General features: G+C 35.6%; 3 protein-coding genes across 3 annotated transcripts; 2 read left to right on the plus strand and 1 right to left on the minus strand.

Annotated features, from left to right (window-relative positions):
- Window positions 1-6,707: 6,707 nt before the first annotated feature.
- LOC117314857 lies at window positions 6,708-11,755 on the plus strand. The gene is made up of 4 exons (XM_033868979.1): window positions 6,708-7,405; window positions 8,858-9,307; window positions 9,895-10,036; window positions 11,614-11,755. Exons 1-4 carry the CDS (start codon window positions 6,854-6,856, stop codon window positions 11,712-11,714), a joined length of 1,245 nt encoding a protein of 414 aa, XP_033724870.1. The 5' UTR covers window positions 6,708-6,853; the 3' UTR covers window positions 11,715-11,755.
- Window positions 11,756-12,032: 277 nt separating this feature from the next.
- Window positions 12,033-14,835, plus strand: LOC117314858. Its single transcript, XM_033868980.1, has 2 exons — window positions 12,033-12,226; window positions 13,702-14,835. Exons 1-2 carry the CDS (start codon window positions 12,082-12,084, stop codon window positions 14,541-14,543), a joined length of 987 nt encoding a protein of 328 aa, XP_033724871.1. The 5' UTR covers window positions 12,033-12,081; the 3' UTR covers window positions 14,544-14,835.
- On the minus strand, window positions 14,688-17,335 carry LOC117314855 (ATP-dependent DNA helicase Q-like SIM). Its single transcript, XM_033868978.1, has 2 exons — window positions 16,715-17,335; window positions 14,688-16,146 (listed from the first exon to the last, which is right to left on the minus strand). Exons 1-2 carry the CDS (start codon window positions 17,161-17,163, stop codon window positions 14,976-14,978), a joined length of 1,620 nt encoding a protein of 539 aa, XP_033724869.1. The 5' UTR covers window positions 17,164-17,335; the 3' UTR covers window positions 14,688-14,975.
- Window positions 17,336-19,387: the final 2,052 nt, after the last annotated feature.

Here is a 19,387-nt window from a genome sequence, read left to right on the forward strand (position 1 = left end):
AGACTCTACATTTGACCCACTAGTCAAGTATCAAAAGCATCGCCATTCACACACTTGTAGGAAAAAGGGCAAAAAAGAGTGTCGATTCAATTTTCCTCTTCCGCCCATGCCATCAACACAGAAACTGGAGCCTCTGATGTCTGAAGAAAATGATGAAGGAAATGTAGAGAAAGCTAAAAAAGATTGGAAATATATCTCATCAGAGCTAGAGAATGTCTGTTGTATGCCTGAATTAGACTTTGGTGATCTACTAAAAAAAATTGAACATGTCATCTGAAGTCTACATCAATGCTGTATGGAGCTCTATAAAAGATTCCAAAGTGTTCTTAAAAAGAGAGCCAAAAGACATCCGAATCAATGGCTATAATCCAGGTATTCTTCGTACATGGGAGGCTAATCATGATATACAATTTGTGACTGATGCATATGCTTGTGCTATGTACATTGTTAGCTACATCAGTAAGGGACAGCGTGGCATGAGTGATCTCCTAAGAAGAGCCTGTGAAGATGCCCCGAAAGGAAGCAGTGACATTCGTGCCCAGGTCAGAACTATTGGAAACAAATTTTCAAAGCATGTCGAGATTTCTGCTCAGGAGGCTGCTTATATTACACTACAACTGCCAATGAGGAAGTCAAGTAGATCATTTCTGTTCATTAATACCAGTCGGGAAGAAGATCGCCCATTTATCCTCAAAGATCAGGAAGTTATTGAACAACTACCTGATGATTCTGAGGACATCAAATGTGATAATGTAATCAGTAGATACACAAAAAGAAATAAGCAACAGGAACATCTCTGTCTAGCAGACTTTGCAGCATGGTACGATTTGGTCATAGGCCAGAAAAAAAGTAAAAAGAAAACAGATAAAGAACTACCAGAAGTGCACATGGAAGACAATCTAGATGATGACCTCGACCTCCTGCTGGAAAAACCTGACATTGGAAAAATCAAACTATCTAATGGCACCATTCTTCGCAAAAGGAAACAAAGGAAAATTATACGTTTTGTTAATTACAGCAAGAAAAATGACAGAGAAAACCACTTTAGGGAAAAATTGATGTTGTACTATCCATGGAGGAATGAAAGTACACTTATGGGTGATTGTCCAACATATGAAGAAAAGTACATCATGCACAAAACAGACATTGAAGAAATGATAGAGATCTATGCACCACTGTCGCAGAAACTAGAAGATGTTGAAGAGATTCTTATAAACAATGAGGTCGATGATGACTGCATTGTTGCTCCATCTACTCAACATGTCGACAACCAAAATAGAGACAAAGATATAAACAGGGATGAAGACAATAATGAGAATTTGTTCACAGAATATGACATTGGTGATGATGTAGGATGTCCAACAACAGGGACAGATAACACCGAGGAATTAATCAGAAACCTAGTTTCAGATCATGAGTATACATTGTAGACAATCAGTTAGGTCTCTCAACGAAAAACAGTCAATATTTTTTGACAATGTGCCAAAGACAGTAAAAACATCACATGAACAATTCTTCATCTTTATCACTGGAGGTGCTGGTGTCGGGAAAACAAAGCTTACCAAAACATTATATCAAGCCTTAGTGCGTTATTATAACTCAGGAGCAGGTACAAACCCTCAAGAAACAATTATTCTCCTTACAGCCCCTACTGGGAAAGCAGCATATCTGATTGGAGGTGCAACTATACACAACTCATTCCACATTCCAGCAAATCAGAGCCTAAAACACAAACCTCTTATCAACAGCAATCTCAACACATTGAGAATGAAGCTTGGAAATCTGAAAACTATATTCATTGATGAGGTATCTATGTGTGGTTCAAATATGTTCAACTTCATCAATTTAAGATTGCAAGAAGTCACAAGGTCTAATAAACCCTTTGGAGGCATCAATGTTATATGCATTGGTGACCTCTTCCAGCTCCAGCCAGTTATGGAGAAATGGATTTTTCAGCTATCCTCATCAGATTTAAATATTCTTGCACCAAACGTCTGGATAGACCACATGAAAATTTTTGAACTCACTGAGATCATGCGTCAAGCAGGAGATCGTGAATGTGCAGACGCTCTTAACAAAATCCGAGAAGGAAAGCACGAAACAAGACAGACCTTTTTTCTGCACGTGTCAGGCATTCCAGTGATAACAGTGAGTATCCAGTTGACGTGACTCATATTTTGTACTACAATAAATTAGTATTGGCTCATAATACATCTCTTTTTGACAAATCCTCAGCAAGAAAGGTTTTACACCAATCTACAGATTTAGTTATCGGAGATGTGTCAGATGACCTTAGAGAAAAAATAATTGAACGCGCACCTGTTAAAGCTGGTGATTCAATGGGACTTCAAAAGTTATTCAAAACAGCTGTATGTCTCAGAAATGAACTAACAGTCAACATAGATGTACTAGATGGATTAGTAAATGGAGCAGGAGGTGGCATTCGCCACTTTACATTCTCCAGTAGTGGAAAACTCAAAATAGTTTGGATTGAATTTGACAGTATTGAAGTTGGAAAGCTTTTGAGAAGAAATAGTAAACATCTTTTCAACCAAGCTATTCGTAAACATTGGACTCCAATAACACCAATTAAAAGACAATTCTTTGTTGGAAGGTATAAGAATGCCAAACTTCAAAGGGAACAATTTCCACTTCAATTGGCATGTGCTAAAACAGTTCACAGATGCCAGGGAGACACTACAGGAGGTTGTTGTTCAGTTGCCAAAGGAAAGACGTAATCATGTCCACTACGTTGCAATGAGCCGTGTCACAAAGTTAGAAAATTTACACATCCTACTACCATTTGACCCCACAAAGATAAGTGTATCTCAGGAAGTGTGTAGAGAAATGCACAGACTGCGTACAGAATGCCATCTTAAATTGTGTTACACACCATTGTACAACTTACCAGATGACTATTTCATAGTTTGTTTCCACAATGTACAATCAGTTCATCTTCACATGGATGATATTTTGACAAATCGCAATTTTACTCGGAGTAATGCACTTTTGTTTGTTGAATCAAAATTATGTTCCAGAGATAGTGATATAGAAATTCCTGGATTCTCTGCGTTTAGGAATGACTTTTCTAACATATGGAACAGTAGGATTTGTAAAAACAGAACATGAATTTATTGTGAAGAACCTTAACTCATCTACAATTGATCTTACCTTATTCCAATCAAAACATCCTAAATCTGCTAACATTTTGTGTGTTTACAGTAGACCAAAGGAACAAATTAGTACACTTGGAACATGCATTGCAAACAACAATCGCAACATGGATCTTTCCATACAAACTATAGTCATTGGTGATTTTAACACAACTGAAGCTACCTACAGAAGGTTACACTCTTTTATGAATGACCGAGGACTTCATCAAATAATCAATGAGACAACAACAAACAATAACACAACTATTGACTTGATATTCATTAACTTCCATGATTTCAAAGATTCAGGTGTTCTCGAGTCTTACTACAGCCATCACAAACCAGTATGGATAGCAATATGATAATATGCTCACCAGGTAAATAAAATCAGATCCTGAATATACAACCTGTTTTTTTTTTATTCAAGTCCTAATTTTAAAGAGTTATGACCCTTTAATTATTCGCATACACAGGCGACACCTCGACTTCCGTGGAATTCTTGTTAAAGACTCTGGTATGTCTCGGCCAGGGGACAGAACCCAAAACCTTCCTCACAGCGGCGAACGCTCAACTAAAGGCCAAAAGTGAGGCATTGTCAAGGGAGACATTAGGAGGAAGAAAGTTATCAAGAAAGAAGAGAAAAGATAAAATCCCTAGTTTAGTCGCCTCTTACGATCATGCAATGGGAGCAGCAGGTACAATTCTTACGCCCTACCTGCAGGACAGTCGCTGTAGGCAAAATTAAATTTCTGGTGTAAAAACACATTTAACATCCAGAACAAATCTATTTCTTTCGGTTTTTACAAATGTGAAGCCTATATGTACTACTTCATAATGAACATACCAATTATAGTGTACATTCATTTATTTTTATTTTTATGCATATCATAATACATCATGTACACGTGTTATTTGCTTAACAAAAAATTACCCATGGCTACCTGAAGATCTATGTTTTCTACCACCCTATAGAGAAAAGGAACCAACATGTAGAATGGAAAGCTTTGGTGTTCAGTTGTGAATGCCAACCTGTAATATATATAAAAACAAGAAATATCTTTAAAAAAGATAAACGGCATAGTTTTAATGCTGGTAGTAATAATGTAAAACTGCTGGTGAAATAAATTAACGAACGAATGTATTTTAGCACGGATAACAAAATTATATCAGTTTGAATCATTTTTGGTGATAATATGCTCTTGAATCAGGAATATAATTTTATTAATGTGGCATACTTCATCTTGACCGGTAACGCCACCTGTCGCGTCATATCCAGGGCAAAAAGAATATTATAAGGCTATGCCGAAAAAAACATGCATTAGTAACTCATTAGGAAACTTAATTATTTCAGTGTTTTACCTATGAATTATTGTTTGAGGAAAAAATCCCAAAGTAGAAGGCAGGGGTCCAGGGGGCGCTCAACACCTGCTGGGTCAAAGGCAGCGACCTTGTCTTGGGGTCCAGGGGGATATGCATTTCAGCAAATGTAAATGGCTTTGAAATGGTCTCAGAATACCTCTTATCACCAAATTTAGCTGCTGAATTATCAGTATAAACAACAGAATTCTAAAAGATTTAAGATCAAGGTTAATTCAAAATCAGTAATAGTTTTCGATAAAGAAATTTAATTGCATACATTAGACAACATATATACATGAATACAATTCCAAGATTGGTTTGCATGTTTGTTACAGTTTAAGGTTTTAATTTACTTATTTTCAGAAAATACTAAAATATATACACTTTATAAGCTTTGAGCTTTCTGACCAATTTCTTGAAGAGAAATTAGAATAATTAATGAATTTATGAATGCAAGTCTACTTCATTTGTACAATGTTTAATCCCAACCTAAAGATAAGGTTACCACTGACTACCAGTCAAATTTTGTTCAATTCCAATCATCGGCTATGAAAAAGAAGTCAATTGTTGTTGACGGACGCAGGACACCACAGTCAGTATATATGTCATAAGCTCATCTTGGTCCTTCGGAACAGGTAGGGCGTAAGAATTGTACCTGCTGCCCCCATTGCATGATCGTAAGAGGCGACTAAACTTAGGATATTATCTTTTCTCTTCTTTCTTGATAACTTTCCTCTTCCTAATGTCTCCCTTGACAATGCCTCACTTTTGGCCTTTAGGTGAGCGTTCGCCGCTGTGAGGAAGGTTTTGGGTTCTGTCCCCTAACCGAGACATACCAGAGTCTTTAAAAATGGTAGTTGCTACTCCTGCTTAGCGCTCAGCATATCTGGAGTGGGACGACTGGTTGGCCCGTTGTCAGTATAATGTGACCGGGTTGGGTATGTTGCTGGGTGTCTTCGGCAGTGTGCTTCAGTGAGATAGCACTTTAAATCGGCAAAAGTTTCGGCCTATCACAAGGAGACTTAACACGAACATACCGCAGCCTCCCAAAACACACATGCGCACTCGCCACACTCATACATGTCGCACGCACGGGAGGCCGTCCTTAAATGACCTTAGATGTTAACAGGACGTTAAACAAAATAAACCAAACCAAACAGGTGATCTAATAGCATCAATATTAAAAGAAATAACTACTGACTTTTTATTACCTTGAAGTCTAAATATTTGGGTTCCTTGCATTTGGGTCTTATAGATTCTGGCGCATTCCGTTTTTGTTCCGGGCAAGGTACTCTGGGTTGAAATCTAACTCAAAGTCCAGGTATTCCTTCATGATGCTGGCTGCTGAACGTTGGACGTTCCTCTTTGCGAGTTGCTTCATCTGTAAATAGAAAAATAGAAAATTCATATACACTATTGAATTAAAATAACTATTATATAAATGGATGTGCATTCATGATTCACTTGTAAATAAAAAATAGTCTTCACATTATTTACTTCAGCAGCAATTGTTGTCGTGTTTCTTGTTCTGTTTGGTGGTACCATCGGTCAGAAGTCATTACTCAATGGTTCCGATCTTACCGGGGGGTCCAAGTTACCGGTCACCCATAAGAATAATATCCTTTTACCGTTATTTTCAACATAGTTTGTACACTGTTAGTGATTGAATCTAACATTTGTTATATCTACAATTTCCAAATTGGATTTGAGATGACAAGGCTTTCTCTGTAATATACAAAATAAAATAACATTCAATTTTTGTGTCATTACATCAGTAATTCCCTGCAGATTTCAGGTGAAATTCCGCGCGTACCTTGAAACAGAAGATATTAATGAAAAACGTGTACAAATCACGGGTACTGGTCGGGTCCCAGTACTCCACATGCTTTTAACTCGTGACTGCACCTTGACATAGTTATTTGTGACCGAGCTATGCCGAGTACATTACAAGATTTTTGTGGACACGGAAAATGGTTTGGACAAATTAGAAAATCATGAATTAGGATTTATGCAAACTTTCAAATACTTTTGTATTTCTAATACCTTGAAACTTAAACCCGAACCTGTTTATTTGTAGCAATTATTTGCCCGAATTCTCAAAAGACACGTGTATGTTCACCTTCTTCTACTTTTAAGTAACCAATAATCGTCTTTAGCAGGTTTTTCATGCATAAACCCATCTTCGCTAACCAAGGGTTACTCTACGCTAAGCTCCATTTCACCCTTGGCTTCGTTCATTTCATATTTGACGCCTCCCGCTGCACGTTTTGATTGGATGCACAGCATTTTGCGTGCACCAATCGTAACGCGGAATACAGCACAGGCCAAAAATCATAACAAACATGGCTGCACCCATCGACGACTGTCGCGTTTGTGGGGAAATATTGACTAAAAAGCAAAGACGGACGGTATTTGGTGATACATTTGGGGTTTTTGACCAGCTGTCACAGGTACTAAGCTATGTCGCTAAACCAAACGACGGTTTATCGAGATTTGTATGCGGGTTTTGCTTCAATAAGTTGAATAAACTGCACAAAATCGATTACGATCTAATGCACAAGCTGGATGCTTTGAGATCGGAAAAAATAACTATCATCTCGGCTTTGAAGGAAAAACTTAAAAATGCCAGGCAAATACAAAAACCACCTGTAACACCAGTACGCAGTCACAAAAAACGAGTTATGTTACATTCGCCAACACCAAGAAAAACAAAAAAAGCGTTGTTTAAGACCCCTACTAAGACACGCACGACACCTGACATGACTTCCATAAGTACTAGTGATACTCCCAAGCAAATGGTCATGGTCCATGCATCGGGTTCGACGGCAATAGCAGACAATATGCCTGAGTCAAGAGTGAAGTTAAAGACATCATTTTCTCCAAACAAAATGAAGGTAAAGTAGATAACTAATATTAATAGTCAGATGTATTATTCTAATCTGTCAAAAACTTTTTGGTTCACTGCGTAAATTTACTATTAAAATCTACTATTTAAACGGTACAAATATAAAATGCATGTACATATTCACGGCCATGCACACGTTTATACAGTCAAGGATACACAGTGATGTACAATATGTAAATGTGTACTCATATGTACATGTATATACATTCATCATAGACATATATGTATGTATACTCTGTATATATGTCTCTGCAGTCATGAATAATATGTATATACAGTCATGAATACATATATGTATATAGCTGCGATAACGTAGCTCTGGACGACGGACGGACAATTTTTGACAGATGGTCGTCGTCAGAGCTACGATTCCCTCCCATTGCTCGTAATGTAGCAAAACCGTGAACCTCGAAAATGCTACAAATAGCGGATATCGTTTAACTTTGGAGTAATAGTTCGTATAATTAAACATTTCTAATTCAATTTTGCAGTGTATTAGCCTACCGTCTAATCTAGAAATCTTTAATTCGCATATTCTGATATCATACTGCTCGGAGTTGTCTCCGTGTCCGCCATGATACTTCTCGAAGAACTCTCGCGAGGATTCTAACCCAAATATGGAACCCGTGATCCATATATGGATGAAGCTACTACGATAAATAAATACATAATCAGAGATATTTAACCACTCTTTTGTAACTCTTGTGAAGAAAGCGAATCTTACTCTGCGTAATTAAATAATTTCAGAATGAATTGACCTTCCTTACCGAGATATATTACTCCGAATCTGTTTTTCTGTTGAAATCTCGCGGGAAACCTCATTAGCATAAATTTATTTTGATTTCCTTATAAGGAAATTGACCTTTACACTTGTATCAAAGATGGCGGTATGTTTGAACTGATATCTCCGTGTGTCTTGCTCGTTTTGGATTTTACTATTTATTGTCAAACATTTGAAGTAATGTGCAGGTTTGTTGCTTGAATATTCATAATAGATACCAGAATCATCAATTTACATGTTTTTTTTTATCCGAGAAAAAATTTACCACTGCTAATACTGCCCGATGTGAATCACATCGGGGATTGCTACACTATCGGCAATGGGAGGGACTTCATACCCTGCCGGAGAGCAGTGTAGGCAGGGTATGAATATTCGTTCTAATATGTATATACAGTCATGTATACATACCGTATATGTACAGTAGTCATGCACATACATGTATATACATATTGAGCATGAAAATACATGTGTGCATGTATAAACAGTCATGCACATGTATATACACATGTAAATTTAATTAGATAAAATAGATTTATAATCATTATATCTATATTTCAAATTTTGTTACCATACAATACATACATGGGTATTGTTTTGTACATGGAACATTCTGCCACACTTTTTTAATCTCATAGATATGCATTTCTTATTTTGTTTCAGGTCATGTTTAGAACAAAAAAAGACTCAAAGATAAGAGCAAAAGTGGTCCAGGATGGAAAGTCAAAGCAAATTATCAAAAATATAGCAATGCATAATTCAAAGGACAGAACTGCTAAAATCATAATGGAGTCTACATTGAAGGAAGCTGTTACCAAAAGAGTCTTGAAAGAGATAAGAAATGAAATAACCAAATTAACATCGACCCTGAACATGTCAGTGCTAAGAAGAAATGATAGCAAAAGTTTAGGAACATTCAAATTTGCAAATCTTAATACAGAAATCAAGATTTGGGCACCCTTTTTTCATGAATGTATCTCAACGATTGTGAAAGACTCTGCCATTGGAACAGCTGTTGTCTCTGCGATTTCATTGAAGTTTCATAATAAACACATGACTGCTTTTCAACATGTTATCAGCCAAATTTTGGACCATAGTGGAGCTACTGATGAGGTTTGTTATAAACATGAGGAACTTTTGTACATTAAGTGTTGCCGTACATAATTTCAGGCAGATATATACATATATGCCACTGAAGATTGTACTACCTGTAATTTTCACTCATCCATGCCAATGACTGAAGTATGTTACTTTAGTTAATATTTGCCCATCATTTTGCAGAGTCAGTGTTTTCAATGTTTAATTTTATCATTTATAAAGAAATAATCATAATAGCAAGACAGAAAAATCTTCAAACTAAAAATCAAAAGAATACACAAAGTTTTTTGGCAAATTCTGAAATCCAAGATGGCTGCCATAGACTCTTCTTTTTTAGCAACTTAAGGAATCTTTTTTAACCATCACTAGGTCCCACACATTAACTGTACAATATTAAGGGTTTGTTAGAAAAAAAATTTAAAACAAAGACATTATTGATAATAGCATTTATATTTATGCTATTTTATTGGTTTTGCTAAAATCACTTTTTCATCTGCATTCACACTGGTTTTCTAATTGAATACTGCTGTTATGTTAAAATACTTATATGTACTTGTACATTGTTACTGAAGAAATGAAGTTATATTTTTCTTTCATTTAAGACCATTTCTATTCTCAACAAACTTGGAATGTGTGTGTCTACATCTGCAATGACCAGAACAAAGAAGGAACTGGTGGAGAGACAGTTAGTCCATACCAAGGCGTTGATGATGGAGGAGAAGGAAGAACTTGAAGCTCCCTCAGGTATGTTAAGAGATGAACTTAAATGTTCTGAAATTATTGGAGACAATATTGATATAACACGTAGTCCATCACAGATGACCAAAGACAGGAAGAGGCAAAGCTGGCATTGGTTCCTTTTGGTTGGTGTTGAGAAAAGAGTTCTGAACACTACTTTAGATGACAGTGGTCCAATATCGGATATAATGGGCATTGAAAACAGCAAATTTGTACCAAACACAACAGAATGCAAAACATTGGACGAACACTTCATTTACCATATAATGAAGGTAATGGCGAAATACTTAGTCTGTTTCAAAAAATACAGTGATTGTCTTCCAAAGTGGCTGTCTAACCCTCATATTAAAGAAACGTCAAAAAAGTCAGATTATTCTATTCTTGACTTACTTGATAAAAGTGAAAATAAGTCCGAGGACATGATTTCCATATTGGAGCATGTACATGAGAAGTATGTGCCACATACCAAAGACGAAAATCCAACAGTCATCCAAAGAAAAGTATTTGGTGGTGATGTCTTAACCAATGAGCGAGCTTATTCAGCTCAGTTAGCCATGTTGAACAGTCCAACAGATTATGAAAGACTGGCAGGTGTCATTCACAGACCTGAAGGCCTACATAGGATGATGAACCTGCTATTGGTATCAGAGTTCATAGCAATTGATTCTGTTCTGTTATGAAAAGGCATGTGTTATTTTTTCTAGGAATTAACTTAGTGTCAGTTTATAATAGTTAACTAATATTGTTTCAGTTATTCACTTTTGTTAGAAAATAGATAGAACTTAAGAAAGTTAATTTGTTAAAATACTGTACATTTGTGCAGTTTTTGCCATAAAGGGCTTTAATTTACAAGAGGTCCAAGAGGCTTAATATGCTCATTTGAGTCATGTGGTAATTTTAAGTTAAAAAAGTTCACAGATAAATTGACATTGATTGTTATTATCTTTTATAGAATGTCTTTCAGCCAAGGGGGTCTAACTAATTACATCCACATAAAGTGTTATACTTTGTTTCAGTTCTTTAAACTTGAGTGAGAAGTACTAGCCTCTTTAAGCTTTTGTAAAATCTGAATTGTAGTATATTACATTAGTTGCAAAATTCACTTTCCCTGTTATGAAAAATTCAAAAATCATACTGGGATGGGTACATACAGTATGTAATATATATTTATTACAAATGTATTTTTGGTTATTTAAAAAGCTGCAAGTGATATATATCTTATAACAGGGAAGGTCTCAGTTTTGTTAGAATGGAGTTCTATTTGTGTGTGTTTTTTTTCCATGAAACTTTATACTGTTAAAAACAAACTGAAACAGTAAAAAGATGTACAAAAAAATTATCTCTCAGTGAAAATGTCCACATTTATCAATATATTTATGAATCTTGACTATCACATCAGTCCTAACTTATAACTTTTATATCTGTTTTGAATTAAAATAAATACAAATGTATAATATATACTTATACAGTATTTTGATAAGTTTCAAATAATGTGTATTGTATTCATGTGTTTATTTTCCACATTGATGACAAAGATGTATAGATTACAATTTAATCTTTTTTTGTTTTATCTTTCAATTCAGTTCATTTATCAAAGATTCTACAAGATAAAGTCAGCGACAGACCAGGGTACTCTAGCAAATTTGAGAAACATCATTGGACGCATAGATATCCAGGGTCCTGATCAGGTGATTGAAAAATACAGGTAAAAATTTATATTAAGTAGAAATGCATTTGTTACGCAATACATTTGTAATTATATATTGATACAAAAAATGAATTAGAGGTCCCAGGAACAGCTCTGCTTCAACAAAATGGTGAAATATGTACTGTAGTGTCACATGCATATTGGTAATTTTGTTTAAAAACATATATTTGTATTACAAGGCTTAAGCTAATAACCTACAGGTATCTACAAAGACTATCTTTAACTCTATAGTTTATCGTATATGTATGAATTTCACACATACATGTATACACTGCTTTGGAATTTTCAGGCACACTACTCCTTTGTAGAAGACACCCTTGATGCATATATAGTTGCAGCATGTATGCATTTACTTGACATGGCTGAAATGGAATCAGATCCCACAAGGAAACAAGTACTTTTTGATGCACTTGGAGATGAACAGAGATACCAGTTTATCCACACTATTGCCGAAGAAATACTTGATAAATATATCAAATGTGTTGATGGCAAGTGGTTTAATTTTCTCAAGTATTTTTATGTCTCTCATAAGTTCGTACTGTCATAAGTTAGTACATATTGACACCCATTTTTAATGCAAGCTGCAATAATACTGATTATGTTACATGTAAACTTTTGTGACATACACAGATCCAGACTTCATCTATGGTTTGTAACGTGATAATATATTGCCAAAACAACTTATAACTGGTGTTAATCATACAGCCAATCTTAAAAATACATTAAAAACATATATTGATTTATTGTAACAATAATTGAGTGTAAATTACTGTTTAAGAAATTAAAACTGGTAAATATTTTTTAGCTCACCTGGTTCAAAGGACCAAGTGAATTTATGCCATACAATGGCCTCCGGCATCCGTCTGTCTATCAACAATTACCTTGTGAACTCAATAAGTAGAGTAAATATCAACCAAGTTTGAAATGTGAACAGAGTTTGATGAAATTCTGTATGCAATATATCCACAAGATCTAAATGAGTTTTAAAATGGAAATCATTTGACATTAACTTACAGAGTTATTGTCCTCTTTTTTATCCCACCATCATCAGATGGTGGGCTATTCAAATCGCCCTGCGTCCGTGGTCCGTCCGTCCGTAAACAATTCTTGTTATCGCTAATCCTCATAAAGTACCAAAGGGATCTTTCTCAAATTTCATATGTAGGCTCCCCTTGGTGCCTAGTTATGCATATTGCATTTTGAGACCAATCGGAAAACAACATGGCCGACAGGCAGCCATCTTGGATTTTGACAATTGAAGTTTGTTATCGCTATTTCTGAGAAAGTACTGAAGGGATCTTTCTCAAATTTCATATGTAGGTTCCCCTTGGTCCCTGGTGTTGCATTTTGGGACCAATCCGAAAACAACAGACAGCCATTATCGCTAAATCTTAAATTTTATATATAGGTTCCCCTTGTTTGAAAAGTCCTAGAGGGCTGTTTCTGAATTTACACAGATTAGTAAGACTTAGAAGAAGGGAAAAGTAGAGAAAAGATCAATCTGACATGGAACCTATAAAGATCATTCAATGGTGGGCGCCAAGATCCCTCTGGGATCTCTTGTTTAATATTATTATTAACCCGGTAACAATGTTTATCCTCACCTTGCCCAAAAAGTATATCTTTTTAAACACTACTTGTCCCAAAAACTAAATGGATTTTGATAAAATTTGGTCTGAAGATTATTTGGCAATGTTGTATATTGCATAAATGAAGGACGTGACACTCTTGGGGTGTGAGAAAAGAAATTAAGCAAAACTTTCAAGAATGACAGGATTTAGTCAATTTGTACTTTGAACCATTGCTGGGAGAGGCATTTAAAATGGGAAAATATTTAAATATATCTTAAATCATTTAGCAATAATTACTGAAATATCCAGGTGAGTGAAGCAGGCTCTCTTGGCCTCTTGTTTACATTGAAATAAAAAAAATGATGTAATAAACTGTTTGCATTTATTTGTAGAATTGGACAATATTCAGCAGAGGTCTGCAGAACTTGATCTCAAGAAAAATGCAATTGCAAACATGTATAACAAGGAGGAAGAAAAATACAATTGTTGTTATTGCAGAAAAAGATACAAGACAACAGGTCATTTGACACGACATTTACAAGCTAATCATAATTGGGTAAAAGAAGTAGCTGACCCACAATCCTCTATGCAAGATTGTATTGCACTGTACAGGGGATCTTTTATGAAGTGTGCTCTTTTACTCAGGGATACAAACGACGCATACAAGATGGCAGATGGTGACAGAATAACTGAAAATGCAAAATTTCAGTTACTCCTTTCCCATGTTGGCAGGCACACCAAATATCAGCTGTGGCTATTTCGATTCTTAGCATATATAGTCGCATTGCTCTCTCCCCGTATGTCATACGAGTACAAATGGAACTGTACGTCAAATTTACACGGTGGCATAGGACACAATATTCCAAACGATAACCTCGTCGAGATTCAAGTACAGAAAATAAAAAAAAAAATTCACGACCAAGGAGCAAACTGTACTTACGCAAGTGCACGAAGAGCAGCACTTACCACTCAAGTGCAACATGAAATCAAGGAAAACATACAGCATGAATGCCATATGAAAGTATCCGGTAGTAAGAGACCAGAGGTGTCGAAACTGAATGACATTGTTGCGATGGTCAAAGAACTTCAGTCAGCAAATGTGATGGACAATATAAATGGAAGAGAGTATAATGCTTTCCCAAAGTTTGCTGATATTTACTCCTGTGTCAGAATCAATGAACTTCATGATTGGATTTCCAAAGGAAAGGAACGTTTGTCATATGAAATTGTTTGATTTGTGATTACAAACGTATGCATGTGCATTTGGTAACCTGATCTTCGCTCTAGATCCAAAATACACAACATGTCTACATCGTACTTTTCTGTGTATGCTGATTAGGGATATGTATATGTTTATAAAGATAAAAAGACACAAATATGAAACATTAATATTATATTTACTTTTCTTAACATTTACATACTGGCATACAATTGTTTGTGTACTGTGTATCATAGCTAAAAATCTCAGGAAGCAATTTTTAGCCCTTGCAAGTTTTTTTAATTTGCTGATTTAATATTGTTATATATATATATATCAAAATATAGAATCAGTAATATTTCTTGTGATGCAAAAAATTGCCTCTTATTTAAGAAACTCCAAAATCTGAGATGGAATTGACAAAAAAAAAATTTCATTTCAGTCACATATCTTTCTATAGAAACAAATTCATTTGTCCTCTGATTCTTCCTCACTGTCACTTGTCAAAGGCATTTCCAGCATTTCTGTTTCACCAAACACTTCAGAAATTATATTAAAAATCTGAACTGCTACATCACATGACCATATTGCGAATGAACTGAGTATATCAGCTGATGTGAATACAATGTCACAATTTTGCACAATATCCTCAATAACTTTGTCTGTGAGTCCATGAATAAGCTCTGGTTGAGAAGGTGTACAAAGGGAAAACTTAAATGCAAAGAGCTTATCTCTCAAAAACTTTCTCTCTTCATCAGACACCAACCGTTTCATGACATCACTACAGGTACTGTCACCATCAGTGTGTTCCAGATCAAATACTGCATGTTGGCGCGGACAAACACTTTCACTACACTTACAAATTTTCTGGCACACATCACAACAATTGTGTTTTGGTTCAATTTGTTCATGATTTGTCGCATAGGCATGGCATAAGCCATAGTGTCTACACTGGGACTCATCCTTCACAAGTTTCACGAGGTCATCTTCAACGCGACTTAAATGTTTCTTGTGGGCAGTGTACAAAACAAGTTCATGTGCAAAATTGCCATCTCGTCCAGCTCGACCCATCTGTTGAACAAAAGTGTCCATCTCTCGTGGCAATCCGTAGTGAATGATGTTGTTTAAACCATAAAAGTTCACACCCATTCCAGCTGAATTTGTGCATATCAGAATACGAATTTTCCCATCTACTGCCAAATCATTTCTTATTTTTTCTTTTACTTTCTCTGTTGTTTTGCTATGATACATGTTTATCATTTCGCATGCCTGACCGAAATGTTTTACAAAGATTGAATAAACCTTTGAAACATTTACAATTGTTTCACAAAAGATCACATGCCTTGGTAAATTTTCCTTTAATCTTGCAAGATCATTCAGTAAGAATCGGAAAGTGTCTTCCAAGTCATGAGTAACTGGAATACACATGGTAGTGATCTTGATGTTATTTCTTTCGGGCGATTCAACAATCACATCATTATTGGGTAGGAAACAAAGGGTCCTCATGATTTTCCTCCTCTGTGTTGGGCCAGAAGTTGCTGTTAGTGCTAAGACTTGAGCTTTTTTGCATAAAGAACGAAGTTCTCCAATCCTTGAAAAACACACCCTGAACGGATCCTCTCCTTTCAAACTCTCACCCCTGAAAATTTATGAAAATTGTTAGATATGATTTGCAATTTCAATTTCGTTGCAGGAATGAGTGAAAGAGTTCAGGTTTAACATCGTCTTGTTAACACCTTGTTTTAATTGCAAATAACAGTCAATTTTAGGTTGTTACTTCTTAACCAATTTTTTAATTAAGTTTTGTTTAATTAAATGCATATGTTAAACAATTAAAATTTCTCCACAAAATTTTAATAGGCCTTCATTTAAATCATTGCATAATTGTTTATTATAAGATTATTGATATTTCACTCATCAACAATACATTACCTAACCATTACAAAAAAATAATATTACATATTAAGCAGTATTATGTTACTGAAATATAATAGAGACATATGTACATCATGTACATGTATTGTTACTTATTAATTAGTTAGTACTTGTAGTTACACACTAAATTGTAGTTAGTACTTTTAGATATACTGACTCAATTGCAAGCTCACTTGTTTGCAGTGATATCAACTAATTAAATAATTATCAACACCCATATAATTTGTATGCAGGTGTTTGCATTATACTACATATTATATACTAACACTTACCATTGTATCACGGTATGGGCCTCATCAACAACAATCAGTTTTAGTCTCTCTTGGTAAACACTCGATTTGAGCATGTTGCGCCACTTTGTGTCATCTAAAAAACATTCTGGGCTTCCAAACACGAAATCATAATACCCTTCTGCGATTCTCTCATCATCATGGTGGTCTTTGCCTATATAAGTTGCCTTGAATCCATGGTCAATCAACCGTTTGCATTGCTCTGACATAATGTTTACTAACGGAGCAATGACTAGCACAATAGCGCCTTTGGAGACGAGTGGATAGCATTCATATGCAAGCGACTTGCCGCTTCCTGTTCTGGTACCTATAAACACATCCTTTCCTTCACTAAGAGCTTGAATTGCACGGTTTTGGTGTGGTCTCAGTTCATGTATTTTGAAAATATCGCACAGATTCTGTCGAAGTGAGTCGTCTATGACCGCAGCCATTTTTGCAAAGTGATGCAAGATAGTACAAGCGATTTGATTGGCTAATGGAAACTTGCTGTAAGGGGAGGTAAACCTTGCGCTCGCTAGGTGGCGATAGCGGGAGGCGTCAAATATGAAATGAACGAAGCCAAGGGTGAAATGGAGCTTAGCGTAGAGTAACCCTTGGTTAGCGAAGATGGCATAAACCCGGCTCTTGTCACACTCATTGTTCCACATTTCGCACATTTCAATATTGCTGCCGCCATCTTGGAATATACTTCTTCCAGGTTCGAGACGGAAGAGACAGAAGATCTTCCAGAAGCAGAAGAGCTCCAAATCGAGTGACCGGAAGATATATTCTAGAATGAGAAGAGTGCAAATCGAACGGGGTTCGGGTGTCGAACGCTTTGGTAAAGTCAGGATAAACAACCTCTATACAACTACATCCATCGATGATCTTCGTCCGGTCACCCATGACTTAAGAAGCTGGAGTATTGTGTAGTACTAAGAAGACTGTTGTTTATAAGATGTCTCATGACAGGATTTCTGATAATCGTTTCCAGTAATTTACCTACAATACTTGTTAAGCTGACTGGTCAGCAGTCTCCAGCATAACGTTTATCTCCTGTATTTAAAATAGCTGTCCTCCCCGATTTCCAAGAACACGTCCAGTACGTATAGGTTGATTGAAAAGCATTTGGAGTGGTTATCTATAACAGGTTCAAGTTCTTTTTACACTTTGGAATATATGTTTTCAGGACCATGACATTTGCTTGAATTCAGATTTTAATTAGTCTAACAATAGCCTTTTTCCTTAATTGCCTTCCAAAAAATGTGCTTCATTATGTTTCACAGGTAGCTGAGGTACGTCTTCTAATCGTTCTCTTGTAAAACCTCTGCTGAAATGATCTGCCAATATATTCGCATTTTCACTGTCGCTTTTCGCAATACAAGTTTCACCATTTTCGTTTGTGATGTTTTGTTCCTGTTTTTAAGCTTTTCCTAGCAGGGGCTTTCCTTTCTTTGTAGCCTTTACGTTATCTTCATACTTGTAATAATTTGTTTCCGTGAACCTTTTCCAAAATCTATGCCTTTTCCCCGTCCGATTCCTCTGATTCGAGATCTGATGGCAGTTGATGTTTCTTTATTTCAACATTTCAATTTTTGGAATGTGATTTTCGATCACAGTTATTAGATTCTTATTAAAGGTGTTGTAGTTTTCTCTATGATACCGAATCTTAGAATGCTTCCCTATCTATGATTAACTCTCGCCTCATCTTAGTATAGTTACCACGGTTATAATGAATTTTCACTGTATCACTATATTGTGTAATGTGTTCTTATAAGAACTGGAATGTTTTACACCCCTGTTCACTTTTGCCCTGGGCACTTTTTTCTTATAGAACGGCAATTGTGGAAGCCATATGTTCCTCGTTTGCGAGTATGGGGTCCAATAGGTTTGGTTCTTAATTTATTCTTATTCTTGGTGGAACTTGCACGTGTTGAAAAAGGTGCGTGTTCCTGCTGGTTTCGATGTATTTCGCTTCAGCCTTGTTACTGTGCTCTGTCGTGCAGTTCTGCTAATTAATATTCTTATAGTTGAATTTTCACATAATCAGTATTATCATATGTATATAAATAAACCCTGCACATACTTCGGCTGAGAAATATTACTTTCCTAGTTTTATTATGTTGAAAATATAGCTATAGTTAGTGAAAACAAATACATATTAGATACCTCAATATGTAAACATACATTTTGCAATATTGGTATTATATTTGTTACATGTGATATGGTGACTTGCTAGTTATGTATAAGAAGTGATGTATCTCAATGGGTGATCTTATCTAGTCTTTCCTAGAATTTATTTATTTGTAATAAATGTACAATGATATGGACAAAACATTAATATAGGATTAATTTTGATGCTTAATCCAGTTGTTTATCAATAAAGTATTTCGAAACAAAATGAAATTTGCAGGAACCCTTGATGGTCAAGGCTGTACCAGAATTGTTAATTAAATGGTTCCGACCCCGCCTGATTGATAGGACTGGTCACTGAAAAGTATAAAGCCGTATTTTCAAAACCCAGATCAGGTAGGCGAAACTATATATGAAGGAATATTAATGTGTCGATTCTGAGGTCTGTCGTTTCGAGGGGATACACAAATTACTATACTTTGTATGGAATAATCACATTCTTAAGCACCAATTTTTAACTTACAATTAGATGTAATACAATCT

The sequence above is a fragment of the Pecten maximus genome, chromosome 16 (assembly GCF_902652985.1).
Source record: "Pecten maximus chromosome 16, xPecMax1.1, whole genome shotgun sequence".
Taxonomy (NCBI): Eukaryota; Metazoa; Mollusca; class Bivalvia; order Pectinida; family Pectinidae; genus Pecten; species Pecten maximus.